At 35.5% G+C, this 20,869-nt stretch overlaps 1 protein-coding gene across 1 annotated transcript in view; it reads left to right on the forward strand.

The window, feature by feature from the left end:
- Positions 1–1,753: 1,753 nt before the first annotated feature.
- Positions 1,754–20,869, forward strand: part of LOC150104300 (uncharacterized) — a 346,794-nt gene continuing 327,678 nt past the window's right edge. Inside the window, exon 1 of the mRNA XM_090396282.1 lies at positions 1,754–1,963. Coding sequence (XP_090252408.1) covers positions 1,853–1,963 — 111 coding nt within the window. The 5' untranslated portion in view covers positions 1,754–1,852. The remainder of the gene's footprint in view (positions 1,964–20,869) is intronic.

Consider the following 20,869-nt stretch of genomic DNA (forward strand, 5'->3'; position numbering starts at 1 on the left):
AGCGCAGCTGTTTGTTTATTTATTTATTATCCTGATGCCAAAGACGTTACTCGTATATGTTACTTTAATTCAACATGTCTTTAGGCATTAAAAGAAAAGCATAACTTAGATCTCTTTTTGGAATATTTTAAAGAATAAATCAGATACTTTACATATCCCCCCCCCCTTTTTTTTTCTTCCTTTTAAGCATACTTCAGATGGTATTGATGAAAAAAGGAAGAGAAGGTCGTAATGATTTCCTACTCCATAATTGTATATTTTTATGTAATATTCCTTTCGTATATCAGCTGATTCTGAGCATATCGAATTTAAACCAGTACAAATTATCAGGCTTGAATTCCAACTTAGCCTTGTTAAGAAAACTTCTTTTCCCTTAGACGAAGCTTCATGTATGATGCGTTTGTCAATCAGTTGAACATTAATAGAATACATTCACTTATACAAATTACATCCGGTTTTATCTCATTAGAGCTTTTTCCTTTCTTTCAACCTGCACCACAAGTTAATTTAAAATTAGTGAAGACACAAAAAATTGCTAGTCTACTCTGTACTCTAATTTATCATCAAATGTTCGCTGTGTTTATGTAAAAAAAATATTACTGTGACCTTTCATGTGAAATTACTGAATATTTCCTGAGATGTTTCTTTATCGAATTTTTCTCTGTTCATAATTCCACTATAAAGAATTTTTAGTCTCTCCCCTCCCAAAATATCCAATTTCAATTATCAATGTGCGACAATATATTTTTCTTTTCTTTTTTTTTTTTTTTTTCTTTTTACGGAATTTCAAGAATTGGAATTTGAAGTTATTCATTAGTAATATGCAATATTTCATATTTCCCTGAGATCCTGAATAGAACAGAACTGAAAAAAAAATACAAATTTTATTATTATTATTATTATTATTATTATTATTATTATTATTATTTTAAAAAAGTCCTCTTCTGCAGTCTTCTACCCCACATAACATACAGAAGAATGAAAGAATAAAACAAAGCCTAAATCACTCATTCTTTAATCCTGCATACTTGTAAATATTATCTTTGAGTAGAGGCTAGCAGAGCCTACTCTTCATCGTTTCCTTATAGATGGGTATCATTACCCTCTCTCTCTCTCTCTTCTGGGAATTGACTTCTCGCTTGAGATTTTTTTTTTTTTTTTTCCCGAAGTTTATTCCCTCAAAATTTATTTCCTCAAAATCCTAGTTCACAATCCACAGTTTGCCAAAGTTGCATATTATAAGTGAAAATCATACCCAACAATATTTATGCAAATTATATGTAAAATATTTAAATATTTTAAATATCAGATTTTATTTGTTTCTGTGAAACTTAGAAATAGGAGAATTACACGTAATACATATTCCGGTTTTAGATATTCAGTATGGCACTTTGTTTGACATCATTTTAATTAAGAGTTCTCACGAATAAAATCTTATAAATGCACATAAACATAAATGTGCATTTTGTAGCTGTTTCGAATTCTTGGCTCTTTTACAGAACATCAGAACTTACAACATTATTAAGCATCTCGATCACATATCTATTGGTTCGAATCTTATTAAAACATGGCATCTTTATATATATATATTTAAATCGCTGTTCTTCTATTGCCTTGCGAAAACACACCAAAACACTCGTATATTAACTTATATCATGTATTTGCACTACTTTAAGCCAATCGCTTTCTGATAAACGCGACTGCGCATTTTATGGCACATGCTTGGCGCGGCAGCTGTGGTGACGGATGTTTCAGGTGTCAGTGTGGGGCAGTAGGGTAGAGGTTAGTGAAGTTGTAATGCTTGTTTATTGAGTAAAGAGAACATCTGTGCGGTTTAGTAAGGTGTACGAGGATGGGTGCTGGAGATATAGAGACGTTAAAACTGTGTAGAAATGAAAATACACCATGGGGTTTCCGGCTGCAGGGAGGAAAGGACTTCGGTACATTTCTTACAGTGCAGAAGGTTAGTAGATGAAACTGTTACGTTTCGCTAATTTATATATAAAAAAAAATTTAAAAAAATAGCCTTTGGGCAAATACTGAGGTTAAATAGGAAAATATCGGACTAATAATTAAATGATTCATTAAAGTATATAACTAATTTTCTAGCAACAACTATGTGGTCAATTACATAATTGTATGTGCACATGTACCTCCTCCTTGGTATTTCTTTATTTTTTATGGTATCTTATTCCATTAGTGTTAGTTCTTTTTTATTATATCAGATTAGGCACTGAATCCTTCCTAAATGCGCATTACCCCCCCCCCCCATCTGTCCAGTCACGCATTCTCGAAACTAAACATATTCCTCCCCTACCTACCCTTTGTTCAAGATAGCCGATATGCTTTCTAATTTTTTTTTTTTTTCGCGTTCTTTATTTTTTCCAAGCATGGTTTGCATAGTTTTAAACTTCTAATACGCAGGGGCGAGCCAGTAGTGTCCGGCGTCTGTGTGCAAAACTTTAGTTGGCGCCCCTATCTCCCCCGCCCAATAAAAAAATCAGTTTAAAAAAACGTTTTTTTTTTAAAGTATTTCCTCCTCTTTGGCGCTTTTACTATCCTGGCGCCTGTGTGCGTCGCACACATTGCACACTGTGCCGGCGTGCCCCTGCTAATACGTAATAATACTAATAATTATTAAAATGATTATCACATTATTTAAAGAACTGAATAAAAACATCAAGTAACCGATAGTATAACAATTTCATTAAAATCTGAAGCGATTTTAATAACGCTCTGCTGAGAAAGTGCTTTGCAATTATTATTATTTTTTTTTTAAGCATGTAACCTTACTGATATTGGTAAGGTATTAATTATTTAATGTTAGTTGTATTTACTGCATTTTAAAACATATATTTTATATCGAGGTGGCTAATATAGCGAGATAAATTTATTCCATTAAAGTTCCCAAGGAGCAAAACAATTTTTTTCTTCACATACTAATAATAAACTGATAATCCGAATCGAAAAATATGAATTTAGACTTCACTGAGCAAGCATTTCCTCGTTATATTAATATTTGACTCTTTCCCAGAAATTTCGGAAGTAGAGTGAAGCGGTATTACACCAGGGTACGAAATTTATCAACCTCCTCAAACATTGGGAATATTATATGTTAAGGATATTAATGAAAAGCATGAGAGCTTTCTTTATAAATCCTAATGGTTTATATAGAGTGCTTTAACCCTTTAGGTCCATGGCTTTAATGGAAGCTGGACTATAACATGGTAAATACGGCATTACATCTTTTGATACCACATAAAAGGTTGGCTTTAGAGTTTAGGGCACTCACATCTCTTATGTAGTTATAAGTAAACGAATGCACTTTTTTTTTTTTTTTGCATGGGAAGCCAAAATGCTGTCGAAAATATATTTTTTTAACAAATTTCATTGGTTGTTCTTCTCTTTACACCACATGTTCCCACTTAATAACGGGTCTGCAATGAAGAATCTTTTACTTCCAACAAGATATGATTTTTTGACATTTCCGCCGCTCTGTTTGCCTTTGTTTTTGGATTGTTTTGATTGCTAATGCTTTCGGATGTTACCAAGTTCTTCAATAATCCATTGTCCTTTTAAGAACTCTTTCAACTGAAGGTCTCATACAGAGGTGACAGGGTAATCTGATCAAATTGGGTTGGATTGCGGTTTACTGGCGCAAGGACAAAGGTCATACTACTCTATCCCAAAGTTACAGCGATATTCAAGGTTAATATACTGCTCAGAAAAACTTACTCGATTAACAAACATAATGCATAGCCCTCAGTCTTAGTTCCTTTAGCTATAATCCAAAATATCTAGCAAAATATGCTACACACTCTTTCAAATAATTAATGTTTGCAAATAATTAATGCTCTTTGTTAGATCCGCTTTACAAAATTTTCCCGGACAAGAATCAAGTATATTCTGCGGCATTAATAAGTGACTGATATTTAAGAACGTCTTCCGAGATACAGAAATATTGTTATGGATGTGGGAGGAGCTTTGATTATCTGCCACTTATTAGTGGAGAAAAAAATATGATATTTGTTCTGGACAAAATTTTTCGAAATTGTCTTTAATGGTTTGGATTTAAATAACATCTAATTGTACCCTTTTTTGAGGATGTTGTGCATCGAGGTGGAAGCTATTGCGCGAATTAAAGTAGTGGTGTTGTTCTTACTCTACAGGAACAGTTTGCATCAAACATTCAAAATCGCGCAGACTTCATTGCTTTCTAAAATTAGTAGAACAGGAGGGGTGAGGGAAAACTGCGAACTAGGCGAGACCGAATAGCTCTGAATTGCTGCTTTTGCAGAATTTCTACTCTTGCTTTTAACTTCGAAGAAAGGCTCGGTTTTATTTTTGGCTGCTTATGAGATTGTTTGTGCAGTTGATATTTATTTTAATGAATATCTACCTGCAGTGGTTATTTGATAAACGACAGGATGAATTTTAGGCACTTTTGAAATGAATTATTAATTTAACGAAATTAATTGGATGCGAAATCAAATTAGACATTTTGATTTTTAATTAATTTAAAATAAGTAAATTATGAATATAAATGTAATTAGTTTAACACCTGATTTATATGTGAATCCATCGCTAACTAATCAATGCAAAGTTACATTATAAACAGGGCCGGCCATCTCGGGGGTGCAATGGGTGCAATGCACCAGGGCCCACGATCAAATGGGCACAGTCGGTACACATTTGCGGAAACGTATTATATTTCGAATGTGTTTTTTTTTTTGTTTTGTTTTGTTTTATTTTCCTGTGCCAAAATCATTTGCAGGTAAGAGGTTTTACAATACGTTTATTTCGAATCCTTTAATTTTTACATTTGAAAAATATTTAGGGCTCCAAAAGGTTTCTTGCACCTGGGTCCCTTTTAGAGAAGGCTGGCCCTGATTATAAATGAAACACTTTAGGGTTATGCTTAATTAAGAAGTAGTTAACTTTTATATATCGAAAACTGGCGTTTGAGTATAGGAAATAGGAATTAGATATGCATTTCTCTACTCTTTAATCTTATTGACAACATACGTAGGCTCAGTTTGAGCAACGACGCAGTTTCGCTGGAAACAGCTGAGTTTGATTCACATTGTAAGTAGCAGGAACTATTATTAGGATGTCAACGAAAGGCAAGTTAGTTGGTCTCATGTAGAGGTGGTATCGTTTTACCATATATATATATATATATATATATATATATAGGTGTGTGTGTGTGTGTATATGTGTATATAGTATTGTATTTTTCATTTATTTTTTACATAGACCGGAAACCTTGCATTAGAGACCAAACATGGAACCTTTTCAAGCTACTTCAGGCCTTCATCTTCCACCTAAAATAGTGAACTGTTGCAACAACAAAAACTATAAAAAATATTCTAAAGCGAGTCATAAATATTTTTTATACATCAAGAAAAAAGACAGGCACTCCGATAATGATGCAAAAATTCTGGTCACCGATCTGAAGATCGGTTTTGGGGAGAAAAGAAAAAGCAAGTAGCCACACACAGAGAGAGAGAGACATGTTTCATATTAAATACCTCTTATGTTGTTCCTTTATTGAAGCAGAGCTCTACGTGTATGTACAAGGATACCCGGTATGCAAATATTTGCATAAAATATGTAGCTCTCTACTCTTAAAAGTGCAAACATTTTCCGATTTAAAACTACTCCCTACAAGACGGGTGTAGATGTAGCATGCTGAAACATTATGTTGCATGAGTTCCTCCGTTGATTACGTGAGGTGTGACTTGTGAACACCTGTTTAGCTGATGAGATATTTTACGTCTACCTTTTGCACCATGCCGTGTTACTTGATTGTGTTCCTATATATATAATACAGAGCTCTCATCTACGTTCTAAATAGGTATGAAATATCGCTAATGGGAAACTCGGAAAACCAAAAATTTAGAGCTATATATTAACAACAACAACAACAAAAAAAAAACGTTCTTGAAAAAAAACATTGAATTTCCTTAAGGCATATGGCACCTTCGCTATATACTTCTGTTCTCAACTCCTCCTCTTATTTCATCAAATGAATACATCCCAAGCGACACGTAAAATGCTGGTTGTGATTAATACGCGCTGAAGTAGGTGGCGATCTGTGATTAGTGTATTGTGCATGAGAAAGAAAAGCATGCTTTTGGAATTAACATCGACTTTTTTCTAAGAAAAAAAGTAAATAAATGACTTCAAACAAATGATTCTTTCAATTTCAAAAATTGTAATACAAATTTTTGTGGGAAGTGGTGTTGTCATCTGGTTCATTAACAAGCACGTACTAACTGAACACATGAATGTGCTTTTGTCACAATATTATCATTGTTTTTCTTGTTCTTTTCCTTTCCCATGGCCCGTAAAATGTAATCTCTTGCGTGCTTGGAATTAATCTGATAGTTCACATAATCGTTATAAATATAGTCGCACTAGAAATGAAACGTTGCCATGTAAATCCCCTTCTACGAAAGGTTAAGCATATACCTTTATCAGGACCATCAGTGAGATAACGATTGTATAATCTGGCGATAGCAACAAAACATGATACTTTTTTTTTTATTGTTTTTACGCCATCTCAGGCATTATGGGTGGTGGTCTCATACCGGTCGATGAAAATCATCTACCCTCACAAAAATCATTACCATGGTAGGATTAGAATCCAGATGCAGGTTGGAAAGCAGAGATGCTATTCACTGGGTTAAGCAGAAGTGATCAGAGCATAGCAAGTAATCCAGTTTAGTCTTTTAAAGTGAAAAACCATCCATAATTGACTAAAAGGGGGGAATTGCGAATTTCTGTAGTGTATGTAATAAAAAAAAAACATTATTAATTACATGTCTTATCGTGCTACTTGCCTGAGTTTTTTTAACAAAACTTAATTCTAATACTGCTGTATGACCGTGTAGCGTTAATTTTTAAAGCCGAAGATTCAACTTTCTTGCAAATGTCGAATGTAAGCGACTATCTATAGGTAAGGCTTAAAAATCACATTTTCAGCAACTTATTCCCCCCCCCCCCCTTCATGTTAGTACCATAGATTGTGTTAGTACTAGTTGCAAGTAATTTTTGCAAAGAAATATCGACATTTTCTACAACTAAGAAAAATCTGAGATTACCAAATGACAACACTTAAGTTACCGTCACTAGAAAAATGTTCTTCTACTTCACAGTAGCTGCTGTATACTGCATACCTAATCATCTATAAGCTGTTACTGCTTGGCTCATCATTCCGAACTTCCGAGGTAGGTTCTTGACCTGTCATTTCGAGAGAAGAAGATGGTTGGGCAGAATAGGGACCCAAGATTTGAATAGTTGAAAAAAAAATTAATTCGGAATTTGGATATCACACTGCGCATATGATATTTCATTGCAGAAATATCATATTTCGTTGCATCACAATACTTCTTCTTCTTTCGCTATGCCTTATCCCGTGTTAAACGGGGTCGGCGTCCACATCTTTAATCTTCTTCTTCCAGATTCTCCGGTCCAGGGCATCTTCCCGACTCCATCCTTTCTCCCTAAGATCCACTGCCACCTTATCCTTCCATCTGAGTTTGGACCTGCCACTTTTCCTCCTTCCCTCCACCTCCATACGCTCCACTCGTTTACCAACACACTCCTCACTCCTCTCTACATGACCGAACCACCTCAGCCTGCTTTCTTGCACCTTCTTACCGATCGGTCCCACCTTGATCGTCCTTCTGATGTAGTCATTCCTTATCCTGTCCTTCTTTGTCACACGCCACCTCCTTCTTCCTCTCCTGTGACTTTGTTATAGGCCACGTCTCCGCGCCATGGAGCATCACCGGCCTCACCAACATCTTATACAGCTTTCCTTTCATCTTACAACTCACTCTCTTGTCGCTCATCTTCCTCCAGTTCATCCAGCTGCATGTTATTCGGTGCTGTATTTCCTCATCCAGGTCACCATTCCTCTCGACGACCGATCCAAGGTACTTGGATTTCTTCCTTGAAGTTAACCTTTCACCCTGGAGTCGTATGATCATATCCTTGTCACTCCCCGTTGACATATATTCGGTCTTTACCCAGTTAATTTTTATGCCTCTCTCCTCATACCTTTCTTCATTCTTCCAGGATCTTTTCAAGCTTCTCTCGGGATGATTCACAGAGATCGGCAAACATCATGCTCCCCGGCACCGCCTTCTTGACGTCCTCCACTAGTACATCCATGACAGATCAAAGAGGAAGTGGCTCAGAGTTGATCCCTGATGGAGCCCTACGACAACGGGGAACCCCTCTGTCATGCCGACACCAGACCTGACCTGAATTTTCGCTCCCTCATACATCTCCTTCACCAACCTCACGTACTTTTCCGACACCCCCTTCTTCCTCATACACCCCCATACCTGTTTGGCCACTCTGTCATACGCCTTTTCCAGGTCTAAACACACCATACGTAGCTCCGCCTGCATCTCCCTATATTTCTCCACCAATCGCCTTAGCGCAAATATTGCATTCGTTTTCCCTCTTTCTGGCATAAATCCAAACTGCTCCTCACCAATTTTTGTTTCCCACCGTATCATTCCTTCAATTACTCTTTCCCATATCTTCAACGTGTGTGACATCAGCTTGATCCCTCTATAGTTGCCACAACCTTGAACATCCCCTTTTCCCTTGTAGATTGGGACGAGAATGCTTTTCCTCCATTCCTCTGGTATCTTTTCCTGTTGGGCTATTTACCTCATCAGATCCCATAACATATCTACACCCTCGCTGCCCAAGCTTCTCCACACTTCTCAAGGTATCTGGTCCGTCCCCATAGCCTTTCCATTCTTCGTTTTTCTCAGTGCCCAATACACTTCCTCTCTGTTTATGTCCTGCACCGATCCTTCGTTTGCCTCTCCATCCTCACACCTCTCTCTTGGATTCTCCTCATTTAGTAGATTACGAAAATATTCTTCCCATCTTCCTCTGATTTTGTCCTCCTCTTGTAGTACTACTCCTGTGGCGTCCTTTATCTGCTTAACTGATGTTATGTCTTTCAATGCCTTATCTCTAGCTTTCGCTATTCTCAACAACTTAGCTTCACCACCGTTTCTCTCCAGTACTTCATAAACCTCTTCAACTGCCCTTGCCACAGCTCTCTTTGCACTTTTCTTCGCTAATCTATATGCCTCCTTGTCGGCTCTGGTTCCAGTCATGTCCCATTTTTTCTTTGCCTCTTTCTTTTCCCTGATCTTCAACTGTACCTCCTCATTCCACTACCATACCCCCTTATTCTCGGGCGGCCACTTTCCTGATGCTGATGCTATACCGAGCACCTCTTCTCCAAGTTTTCTAATATTCCGACTATTTACATCCCACCATTCTTCCACATCCTCTGGTAACTTCATTCCTTCCAATACCTTTTCTTTCAACTCATTCTTTGGAACTTCCTCTTCCAATTTCCACCACTTTATTTTCCTATCTTTCCGCCACTTCCATCTATTCTTTTTTTCCCCTTTTATATCACAGTATAACACAACCGACCTGTGCTGTGCCGCTACACTTTCTCCGTTAATCACTTTACAGTTTTTCACTTCCTTCAGATGTTTCCTTCAGCACATAATATAACCAATCTGACTCATCCTATCCCCGCTGTTATAAGTTATCAGGTGTCCAACTCTCTTCTTAAACCGCGTGTTAGCTATAGCCAGGTCGAAGGCCACAGCTTGCTCTACGATTCGTTTAGCTTCATTTCTTTCACCACTACTCCAACCCACGTGCACCCTTTCTTCACCACTTCGCCACCTTCCTACATGCCCATTCAAGTCTGCTCCGACGATCACTCTCTCACCATCAGGGATTCCCATTATTACCTGGTCTAGTTCTCTCCAGAATGCCTCTTTCTCCTCCTCATCACAACCTACTTGTGGAGCGCATCCACACACTATCACAGCCACGTTTCATCCAATCTCAAGTTTAATCCAATCTCATAATCCGATCGTTCTTCCGGCACACCTCGCAGACTCCACCCTTCAGCTCCTTGCCGATGATGATTCCAACTCCGTTTCTTCCATTCTCATTCACCCCGCTGTAAAACAGTTTATATCCTTCCGCCAGCTCCTTTGCTTTATTGCCCTTCCACCAGCTCCTTTGCTTTATTGCCCTTCTACCTTGTCTCCTGCACGCACAAGATCTTTAGCTTCCTTCTTCTCATCATGTCTACTATCTCCCTACTCTTCTCATTCATTGTAACCACATTCAGCAACCCGATTCTTACTTTACACACTCTCTCTCTCTCTTTCTGTTGGACTCGCATCTTTAGCCGAACCCGTCCTTGGTTCGATAGCCCAAGCCCACTTCTCACAGTCCTCGGACGACAGAACTGCGCGTCGCTTACGGGGGACGCCCTAGCCGTTGTCCTTTCTCTGTTATTCGACATTTCATCCCTGGTTTTGGCATGTTTTTTACGGCCGGATGCCCTTCCTGACGCCAACCCTCCCCATTTATCCGGGCTTGGGACCGGCACTGAGATGGGCTAACTTGCCTTCCCCAGTGGCTGGGTTATATTGCGTATGGTTGTATTAGTATTGCATCACAATACTGTATTCAATTAAAACCTCAATCAAGTCATATCCATTTCCACCTCTGTATATTCGAACAGAACGTGATAATAAAGTTTAACATGGGCATATGGCATAAAAATGATGACAAAGGGCTTATTTTAGATGTACGAAAATTGGCTCTATAATTTCTGATTATTCATTTGTCATAGAATTAACAAGATTTAACGGATTTCTTCTGCATCATGTCATGCGACTCTCGTTTTTTTTTTTTTTTAAACTTTCCTCGTTACTCCTGCATATTTATTTTCGGATAAATCGCTTGGCCTATCACTTCTTCTATAAAATTTGGCGGCCGCCCCTCAATTTAAATAGTGTTTATATCGCCGAAATGAAGCCTATTGGCTCTTTATGTTTAAGTAATCTATTTCCATGTTTTAAAATGGAAATAGATATTGGAATAAATACACAACATGGTGTTTAAAACAATTTTAACGCATGGATCTGATAGTTGAGTTCGAAGTAGTTCATCGAAGACTAGCGACAACAGATATGAGAGTTATCTGTGGAAAATTAGGGGAATGAAGAGTTGGAATCATTGAAAAAACATTAAAGCAGATCTTGACATCAGTAAAGCTCAAAATTATAACAATACTAATTTAAGATGGTACGTTCACTTTAACAGAATGGGAGAGAAAAGTTATGAAAACTATTTAATGTCAGGTTGGCAACAAGAGCCCATACGAAAATAAAGGTGATTGATACATTTAACAGTGTTTTATACAATAGAAATATAAGAATTAATAGTAAAGGGGACCAGATAATTAATATTCTGGAATAAATTGTTGCTAGGAAGCTAGCAAATAGGTGTATAGGTACTAGCATAGTACCTATAAACCTCTTGAGGGTACATATCAGGAAATAATGATGCATATTTGCATGAAATAAACTGTTACTCTACCAGATGGTAAGAAGACCTATAAATACTTACACTCGGCTTGAAGCCATACATCTAAATCCAACATTCTAAGATTACAAAGAGTACAAAACAGATGTTTACGTACGATGCTAGATGCTCCATGGTTCATCAGAAATGAACAGATCCATCGTGATAGCAACATTCCATACATATTTTCTCCATTCACTGGCTGTAAAGTACTTATGAAATGCTGCCATGCACTCAAATCAACTGATCAAACAGATCACAAAGAATGTGATTACTACAAGCATAAAAGACCTAAAGCACTGATCCACTGATTGCACTTAATCCTGCAGCCCGCAAACAGCGAGCTTAAAGCTCAAGCTATTTCTCCACAGACAAAGGGGAATATGAAAACCATATGCTCCATCCATCATAATAGCAGCATTGTTCTTGTTGCTATACAGAAACTGAGAACCATTACTTTAGTCACATATTAGAATTGTCTTCGATTTTTTTTTATTAATCCCACTAATCGATAACGAACCTCAGCCTCCCTGCATACAGATAGTGTCATCATATATATATATATATATATATATATATATATATAACTTCTCCCACACATATAGTAAACAAATATATATGCTATACCCTATAGCAAACAAATAAATCGTGTGGGCAATGTAATATATATACGAGGGGAGAGCTGAAAAGTTCTGATAAACTTTTTTTTTTTTTTCACATTTGACGTCCGTAGATGCCATATGGTCACTGCCATGCCTCACATTGTTTTGGGAATGATGTCTTCTGCTAGAATAAGTGATAGGGTCGCATATTCCCTTTCCACACAAGTTTGTACGACAATCACAAACATCTATGCCCATGGCGGGATTCGAACCCACGGCCAAGAGGCCGTGGGTTCGAATCCCGCCAGAGCAGACACGCCAACTATGCAGGCTTATAAACATCTAGAACAAAAATGATATTAAAACAACTGATATAACCACAAGAAAGAACACCATAGTAGCAGAGTTACAAAGGTAGCTTTATGTTCTTATATTCTCCTATGTTCTTTCTTGTGGTTATGTCAGTTGCTTTAATGTCATTTTTGTTCTAGATGTTTATCAGAACTTTCCAGTCCCCCCCGTGTGTATATATATAATTTATTTATATATAGATATTATATGTATATAAATTTAAATATATATTTAAATATAAATACTATTTATATATTTGTTACACATATAGCATATAATAATTGATAGGTAATTAAATGTTTTAACTTCTGTTGGTTACAAATAAATACATAAACAGTGCACCATCTATTACTTTGAGGCAACCACTTGTCAGAAATCTTACTGAAGTATTTTAAATAATTACCTTCAGGCTAAGCCAGTTATTAACATTGCATGCTTTATCACTACAAGGAATGAAAATAACTTCTTTCTGATTTGCTTGATAGTAAATAAACTAGTGATGGCTTAGCAGATATTACACAATTCTTGTTATATACGTTAGCATATCACCTGTACTATGTGAAAATAGCTTTGAGTTTCCAAAAATCCACGAGTAAATTAGTTCCTATCGTTGAGATTCAAAAATATGATTAAAACATTATTTATTTATTATTGTTATTATTATAATTGCATTAATAACATTTAATGCAGCAAAACTGTAGAATTGTTTTATTTATCTTTATTATTATTCTGTTAATGAAAAACAAATAAATTATCATTTTTTTAAAAAATAACTTTACATGTCTTATTATTGTACTATGAAATAATTATTTTATGGACTGCTTTCTATTATGCTCCAAGTCATTTGAAATACGATCGAAAGTGATTGGCACAACGCTTGCTGTAGTTTAAATGTTTATGGTCAACAGATACTTGACACGTTTTTGATATAAACTAATTTTATTTGTAAGGGGGTGAAAAACTAGGAAGTTCTGTCCTTTTCTGGCTTCTCTTACCGATCTTCTCTCTGCATATTTAGATCATTTATTCACTGTTTCCTGTTTGGACAAAGTATAGAATCACTGCTAAATGTGCAGTCGTAACACCACGAAACTGCCAAACAACAAACCTCCTTTAGCTTGTTCCTTACGCTTTGCTCAGATTGGAAATTGCATAAAGCAGCTTTGGACTGCAGAACATTTTGAAGATTTGAAGCAGTTGCTGTATAAACTAGCAAAAAGTATAAACTAGTTAATTACCTCGTTGAGGCACCTATAAACATCTAATTTCTTCGGTATACCAACCTAGTTTTCCATTTCTTTATATTAATTTAATAGTCGAATTTATTTATCTTGATATTGTTCATTAGAATTGCTTAGCTTAGCAGCAGAGGAAAGAAGGAAGAGAAGCTTTGGCTATAAATAGACATATCGGTTACTTGGAGGATTTGTTCTACTGTCTCGGTCAGAGATGCCAACAGTATATTGCATGTCAGTTGTAGATTCTACCTGGGAGAGCTATTGCATATGAAAAAGCTTCATTTACATTTATTCTAAAATATTAGTGTCAACAAGAGTTTTAAAATTTCCTTATTAGTAGCAGTTTTTGGACTAATGCATTGTTAATTAATGGTAAACATTTAGGATTAGACATCAGTATTTGGGGGGGGGGGAGGAACTGAAAAGTTTATTTTCCTTTCAAATACTTATAATTTAAGTGACTTGTAGGTGCTTAAATCACAATAATTAAGAAAGTATTTGTTACCTATAATTGATAGGAAATCATAGTTTGATTTATTTATAAAATGATTGTAGTAATCGGTCTTGTTTTGGTCGCATTGTACTGTTTGCACAGACAGTTTCAGAAAACTGCAGGCTGTTAAGAAGAGAGCATATTGAAAGCTTTATGCTAGTCTAACATCAAAGATTATGTGTCAAGTCATTAACATCAAAGATTATGTGTCAAGTCATTTCATCTTCATATAATGATGATAGTTGATTGAACATAGTTTTCCCCCTCCCAGAAACTGTTTTTTTTTCATCCCGCATGCAGACAAATCGGCCATGAGAACACGCAATATACTGCCAAAAATACTATTTACGGTGGTGGTGGTGGACGGTAGGTGGTGGTAGTAGGTGGAGGATTGGGTAGGGAATGCGCAGTGAGTTGGGTGCGGTGGAGTGGTGTGTCCTTCCGCGATGAGTCCTTGGACTTTCTGGAGGTGTCACGTAATAATAATAACGACATTACATTTCACTGTATTGCGCCACCTACCTGATAAATCGGCAAAAGATAAAACAAAGGTTTTTTTTCCCGACAATCCTTTCCTCCCCCAAATACTCAAGTACTTAAGAGGGAATTTTCAATGAAGCAGGCTTTCCTATTAAGGATATTTACATAGTTTTTTTTTTCCCCTCACATACATGATTTTTAAATTTTACCACACCTTTTTAACAAAACATAATAGTTTCAACTAATCATCTCTGTATGGAAATACTTGTAGACGAAAACGTCCACATTTAATTATTATTTACTTACCAACCATTGTTGGAATCGAAGGAAATCATGCTGGAAATTACAGATTCTGCTTTTCTAATGGTAACTGCTTTTCTAATACCTGTCAGATATCTGTCAACGCTAATTTGATTAAATAAGATATGGGTTGATGTTAGTCTGTTAGATAAAAAGGTAACGAACGTTACGGTGCTTGATATGGATTTGAATTATTTTCTACAGGCAAACAAATCAAAGTTGTAGATTAAAAAAAAATCGACGATTATTGGATACAGATTTTTTTTCAGAAGCAGCCGCTAAACGGGATGAATTGTCGTTCTTTAAGCGCTAATGAATGAATCATTAGACACAAATCCATTGATTAAAGAGAAACGTTGGAAACATAAGTGTGATTTGAGTAGCAGATATAAAATTCACCTCTGAGCATAGGCAATTTTTGGTTGCTTCTGCGGTGCAAGAAACAAATTTCTCTTTTTATAAACTTTGGCTAAAGGCCTCGGCAGTAGAGTAAGTACAGTAAATTATGCACAGTAAGTTATATCGAAATGATATGTGGGCGATAGCAAGAGATTTTTTAATTTTGAAATTTTCGTATTACAAGAAATTACAGGATCATAGAATTTTTCCATGATTTTATTCTTGTGCTGTAAGGAAAACCACGAGTTGGGAATTCTCACTAATATCAACAGTCGTCTATCTGTCAAAATGATATCATTTCACTGTTCGGATACGCATCTTGGAAAATGGTAGCATTTAACGATTTTGAGTGTTTTGGAGTGTTGTGCTGTTTCCCAGGCTACCTCAAAAGGCCAACGTGACTTTCTCAGGAAAAAAAATGCAGACATTGGGGGCCCATCAGTCTTATTAGTTTGGTACCTCTCTCTGTTTCTAAAATCTTGTTTTATTAATTAATTATAATTAGTATATGTTTTTTTTTAATGTTAGTATATTCTTTATTCTGCTTCATATTAACTAACAGCATGATATTTTGGATAGTAGGGTGCCATTATTTTGCAGCCTCCGTAGCTCATCAGTATAGACCAGGGGTCGGCAACCTTTTTTGGATTGAAGAGCCATTTTTAAAATTATATCTGTTAAAAAAAAATTTAGGGAGCCGCACGCAGTGATGACCAACCAATGGTCCGTGGGTTGCATGCGGCGCTCTCAGGTTTTTTGTGTGGTCCACGGTGTTCGTTTTGTACGGCAGAATTAGTATATTTTAATTAGAAATCTATTTTATGAATGTTGATTTTTACATGTGGATTTATTTGTGCAGGTTAAAAAAATTAAAATATACCTGAATAATGGAAAATAAATTAATACTTTCTTATCAAAGAAAAAGAAAATATTCTTTATGCTGATCGAACCGAGTATTTGATTTACTATTTAATTGCTCATCACTGCTTTAAATTTAGAAATTACATTGAAAAATATTATAATTAAATTATTTATTCAGTTTTTTTTTAAACAGTAATACGTTATCATATTATGTAAAATAGAGGTACCTGCCAAGAGGGATATAACACGAGGAAGAAGTAGTGGTTTGTTATTATTGTAAAATTAAATCATTTCGATTCTTGGATGTATTTATCTTCTTTGGGGATAAGAATGCAGGCCTGGTTGGCCGAGTGGTTAGCGTATCCACTGTCCAGTCAAGAGGCTGCGGGTTCGAATCTCGCCATGGGTATGGATAATTACTCTCGCTTACTCTGTGTGGAAAGGGCATCTCTGACCATACTAATTTTTCTAGTAGAAGATTTCACTTCTCAAAACCATGTGAGGTACGGGACCACACCACGACTACGGACGTCAAATGCGAAACACTGGGGATGAGAAGGTGTTTTTTTTTTTTTTTTTTTTACTTCGTCATTAAAATAAGGAAACACTCAAACACGCTTTCTTTCGTAGGTAAATTTTAAAGTTTAAATGAATTTGTGTATTTATCTTTATTGTTTTACATGAAATGAATTTTAAATGTAGAGCATTCTTAGTTATACGGATATGGATTATTCGGTTTAGGTCCGTGTATAATATTTTAATTTGCTTGTATATGTTATTTTCTGATTCATAAAATCATACCGTAAAAACATGCACACCATATTTGGTTCATGAAAACAGATACACGCTTGTTGTGAGAAGGGCACATTTCTCTTTGTTTTACCTAAAGAGATAAAGTGCATTTTTTTAGTGCGTTGATTTTTTTTTTTTTGTGACTCTTACCTACGAAAGTTCTTTTGTAAACCTATAGTACATTCTAAACGTGAGCGGGCTAAGCATTTTTTAAAAATTTATGTACCTTTTTGTATTTTTACATAGTCCGTAAACCCCTAAGAGATCAAACATGAAACATTTTCAAGTCACTTCAGGCCTCCAATAAGGAGAGAGGCAGTCACATCGGCGATTCATCTCCATCTAAAAGACAATCACAGGCATCCATGCCCACGGTGGAATTTGGATTCGCACCTCGTGGAAGAGCGGACACGCACACAGCTCCACCAACCATGTCGGTAATCTCTAGAAAATGAGAAAAAAAAATCTGATTAAAAATTGTATGTATATATGAATATACAGTAAAAATCATTATAGTTCGAGTTTATTTGATTGTGTTTTACAAATAAAACCAAGTTCAGTTATCCGTATTTTTCAATTATCCATCCCATCTCCCCATTAGCAAGGATGATTAGTATACTCTGCAATCAGTCTATCTGCACGTTTTTTTTTTAAGAGAGATCTCAAATCAGCCTTCTGGCTACAACCAGTACTTTGCCAGTATCCACTGTTCTAAAAACTGCATGATTGTGGCCCTATATATCTCTAATCTTTTATGGTATATCTATAAATGTATAATATTACATTAGCCCGCATATATTTACATCGGTCCTTTTTTTATGAGCCTTCGTAATTCAGTAGGCGTCGACGATGTCCTTTTGTTGGAAAGACCATGGTTCGACCAGACTCTGATGATGCGAAGAATCTTTAATAAAGGCTTTTAACCTGACGGTGAGTTAGCCGGTCTCATACAGATATGAAAGGATTTTCTTCTTAGAAACTAGAATTTTTCATTTCGCAAAACAACCAAACCTCTATAAGAATACACGCAATTAATAGACATAATACACTCTTCGGCCATCATTTCAAATTACTTTTTTTCTACACTTCGAAGTCATAAAAATTATTTTTATTAAATTCAAATTTGTTAAACGTATGTGTATCATGTGATTTCTTAGTTATTTTTATTTATTAATTTTATTATTTAAGTAATGGAGAACTGGTGTTTTTGTAACACCAGTTCTCCATTTTGTAACACCATTCGTTTTTGTAACTATTATAAATTTTGTAACTATCATGGCATTCCAACTACTAGATCGGTCCATGAGTAAATTGATATCTCTCATACGCATCATAATGCTTGTTGTGATTGCTATTTGATATCATTACCAATAGTAATAACGTTTTCGAATTTTTATTATAAAATTTTTATAACCATTTTATCTCAGAATTATAATTTTTATATATAATAAATAATACAGTATATGAATATAATACATTTATAAAAATATCAATTAACTCAAATAAAATGAGGCAGTTAAAGGGATTCGTTATTGAAACAATGACGTAGTTCATCGTACGCTTTCTCTTTATGTTAGTATAGAAATAACTGCCGATTATAGAGCTAAAAATTTCTCTTAAAGGTTCTGTCAGTGATGGATAAACATTTTTATTCAGTTTTTCGAGATCATTGGCAAAGTTTAAAAAATAAAAACCCGTCCACTTTTAGGGTTAGATTTTAAATACCATGTTTGATGATATTTCTAGCTAATGAAATTGCACTGGGAAAAGTTTGCTAAAATATGCATTTTCGCACACCTCTGAGATAATTTCACTAAGGAGAACTCAAAATATTTGCAAAAATTAGAAACAACCAGTAATTTGACGGATTTGTAAAACTTAATTATTTTCATGAAGTAAGAAAAGCTACATATAGGCATTCCCCGAACGTACAACACGTTATGTTCCAGACCACCGTCGTACAGCGCACTTCGTTGTATAGCGAATCATTGCCTTTTTTATTATTTTATTATTTTTTACCCACTTGTAAATTGCATGTAATGTTTAATCATTTTTAAGTAACCATATATGAGCGTACATGAGATAAAAAAAAGACATTTATTTAAGTCAAATACTCAAAAGAAAATTTGTAGAATAATTTTCGCAAACCAAAGTCATTCTTGAATAGCTTGGCATAAGGAAACACGCTAACCAATTTGGTCGTCCGTCCACATCAAAAGCATTTTTCTATTTCGGCAATAAGATTATCACGTTTGCAGATAACTGTATAGTGTTAACTAGTATAACACTTCTCACTTTATGAAGAACTTTATCTTTGTTTTGAACAACAGTAATGCAAGGTAAGTTTAGCTTGCGGCTGTCTGTGTTCGACACCATCACTAAATTTAATAATTTCAATCTTAGTATGTAATGGTTTACGCGTCTTTTAGTTTTTACTGGAAGTAACAGCACCCTCACTGTAAATTTTATTTGCCATTGTTAATAACAATGAAATCAAATAATAGTTGTATGCAAAGGTTTCTGTGGTTTATCAGTTCATAAGAAATTCCAGTAATTGGACCACATGTTTATTACGATAAATCACAATTTATCACAACATAAAATCACAATATAAATCACAACATAAAAAACAACCCGACAAGTTTCGTAAGTCGTATGACTTATATCTTCAGGGGTCAAAGGTAACTAAAAGTTAAAACACACGAAATGAGAAATTACTCAAAATAGTTCATTCTATGCAGTTGTCTAACTGTTCATTAAATTGAATATTCGAATGTAGATTCAGTGCAGTGCAAAGTTTGAACAATGCTGGATGCTGTCACGTTGTGTTGTTCACGTTCACATTGTCCGAGGTCTGACTTGGGTGTATTTTTTTTTATCAAATTAGGCTCTGGTTTTTGTTGCATTGCGTTGAAATTCTAAGCATGTTTGTAGCTTCTTTAAATTTCTTTATGAAACAATTTTTGTCAATGTAAGACATGTTTGTTTTTTGCCAGAGTACATTATAGCCGGTGGAAGTTGTATGGTATGCTAATCCTGATTTGTTTTCTCTTCTCTTTTAAACGTCTTGTTGGTGTTCGTTCATGCGAATTTCCCCTGATTTTCCTGTCTGGCCTACATAGCAGATGCCACAGGAACAATGAACCGTTGAAAAAAATTTCAAGATCTCTACATCCCCCAAAACCTCCACAGCATCGTTTAAAAAAAAAAACCAAGTGTATGTAATATTCATTGTTCCTGTGGCATCTGCTATGTAGGCCAGACGGGAAAATCAGGGGAAATTCGCATGAACGAACACCAACAAGACGTGCAGAAAAGAAGAGAAAACAAATTAGGATTAGCATACCATACAACTTCCACCGACTATAATGTACTCTGGCAAAAAACAAACATGTCTTACATTGTCAAAAATTGTTTCATAAAGAAATTTAAAGAAGCTACAAACATGCTTAGAATTCCAACGCAATGCGACAAAAACCAGAGCCTAATTTGATAAAAAAAAAAAAAATACACCCAAGTCAGACCTCGGACGATGTGAACGTGAACAACACAACGTGACAGCATCCAGCATTGTTCAAACTTTGCATTCCACTGAATCTACATCCGGATATTCATTTTAATGAACAGTCAGACAACTGCATAGAATGAACTATTTTGAGTAATTTCTCATTTCGTGTGTTTTAACTTTTAGTTACCTTTGACCCCTGAAGATGTAAGTCTTACGAAACTTGTCGGGTTGTTTTTTATTGTTATTTGTCGTAATAAACATGTGGTCCAATTACCGAAATCTTTCTTACAAATATTAGTTATAGAAGATTTGTAATTCACAGGGAAACACAGATGTAGAGAAATATTACTATATTTATAAACTGTGATTAATACCAGATCTTCCAGAAATGGTAATAACAAAG

This window comes from Typopeltis vanoorti, chromosome 8, assembly GCF_054136105.1.
Source record: "Typopeltis vanoorti isolate ZY-2024b chromosome 8, IOZ_Tvanoo_1.0, whole genome shotgun sequence".
NCBI lineage: Eukaryota > Metazoa > Arthropoda > Arachnida > Uropygi > Thelyphonidae > Typopeltis > Typopeltis vanoorti.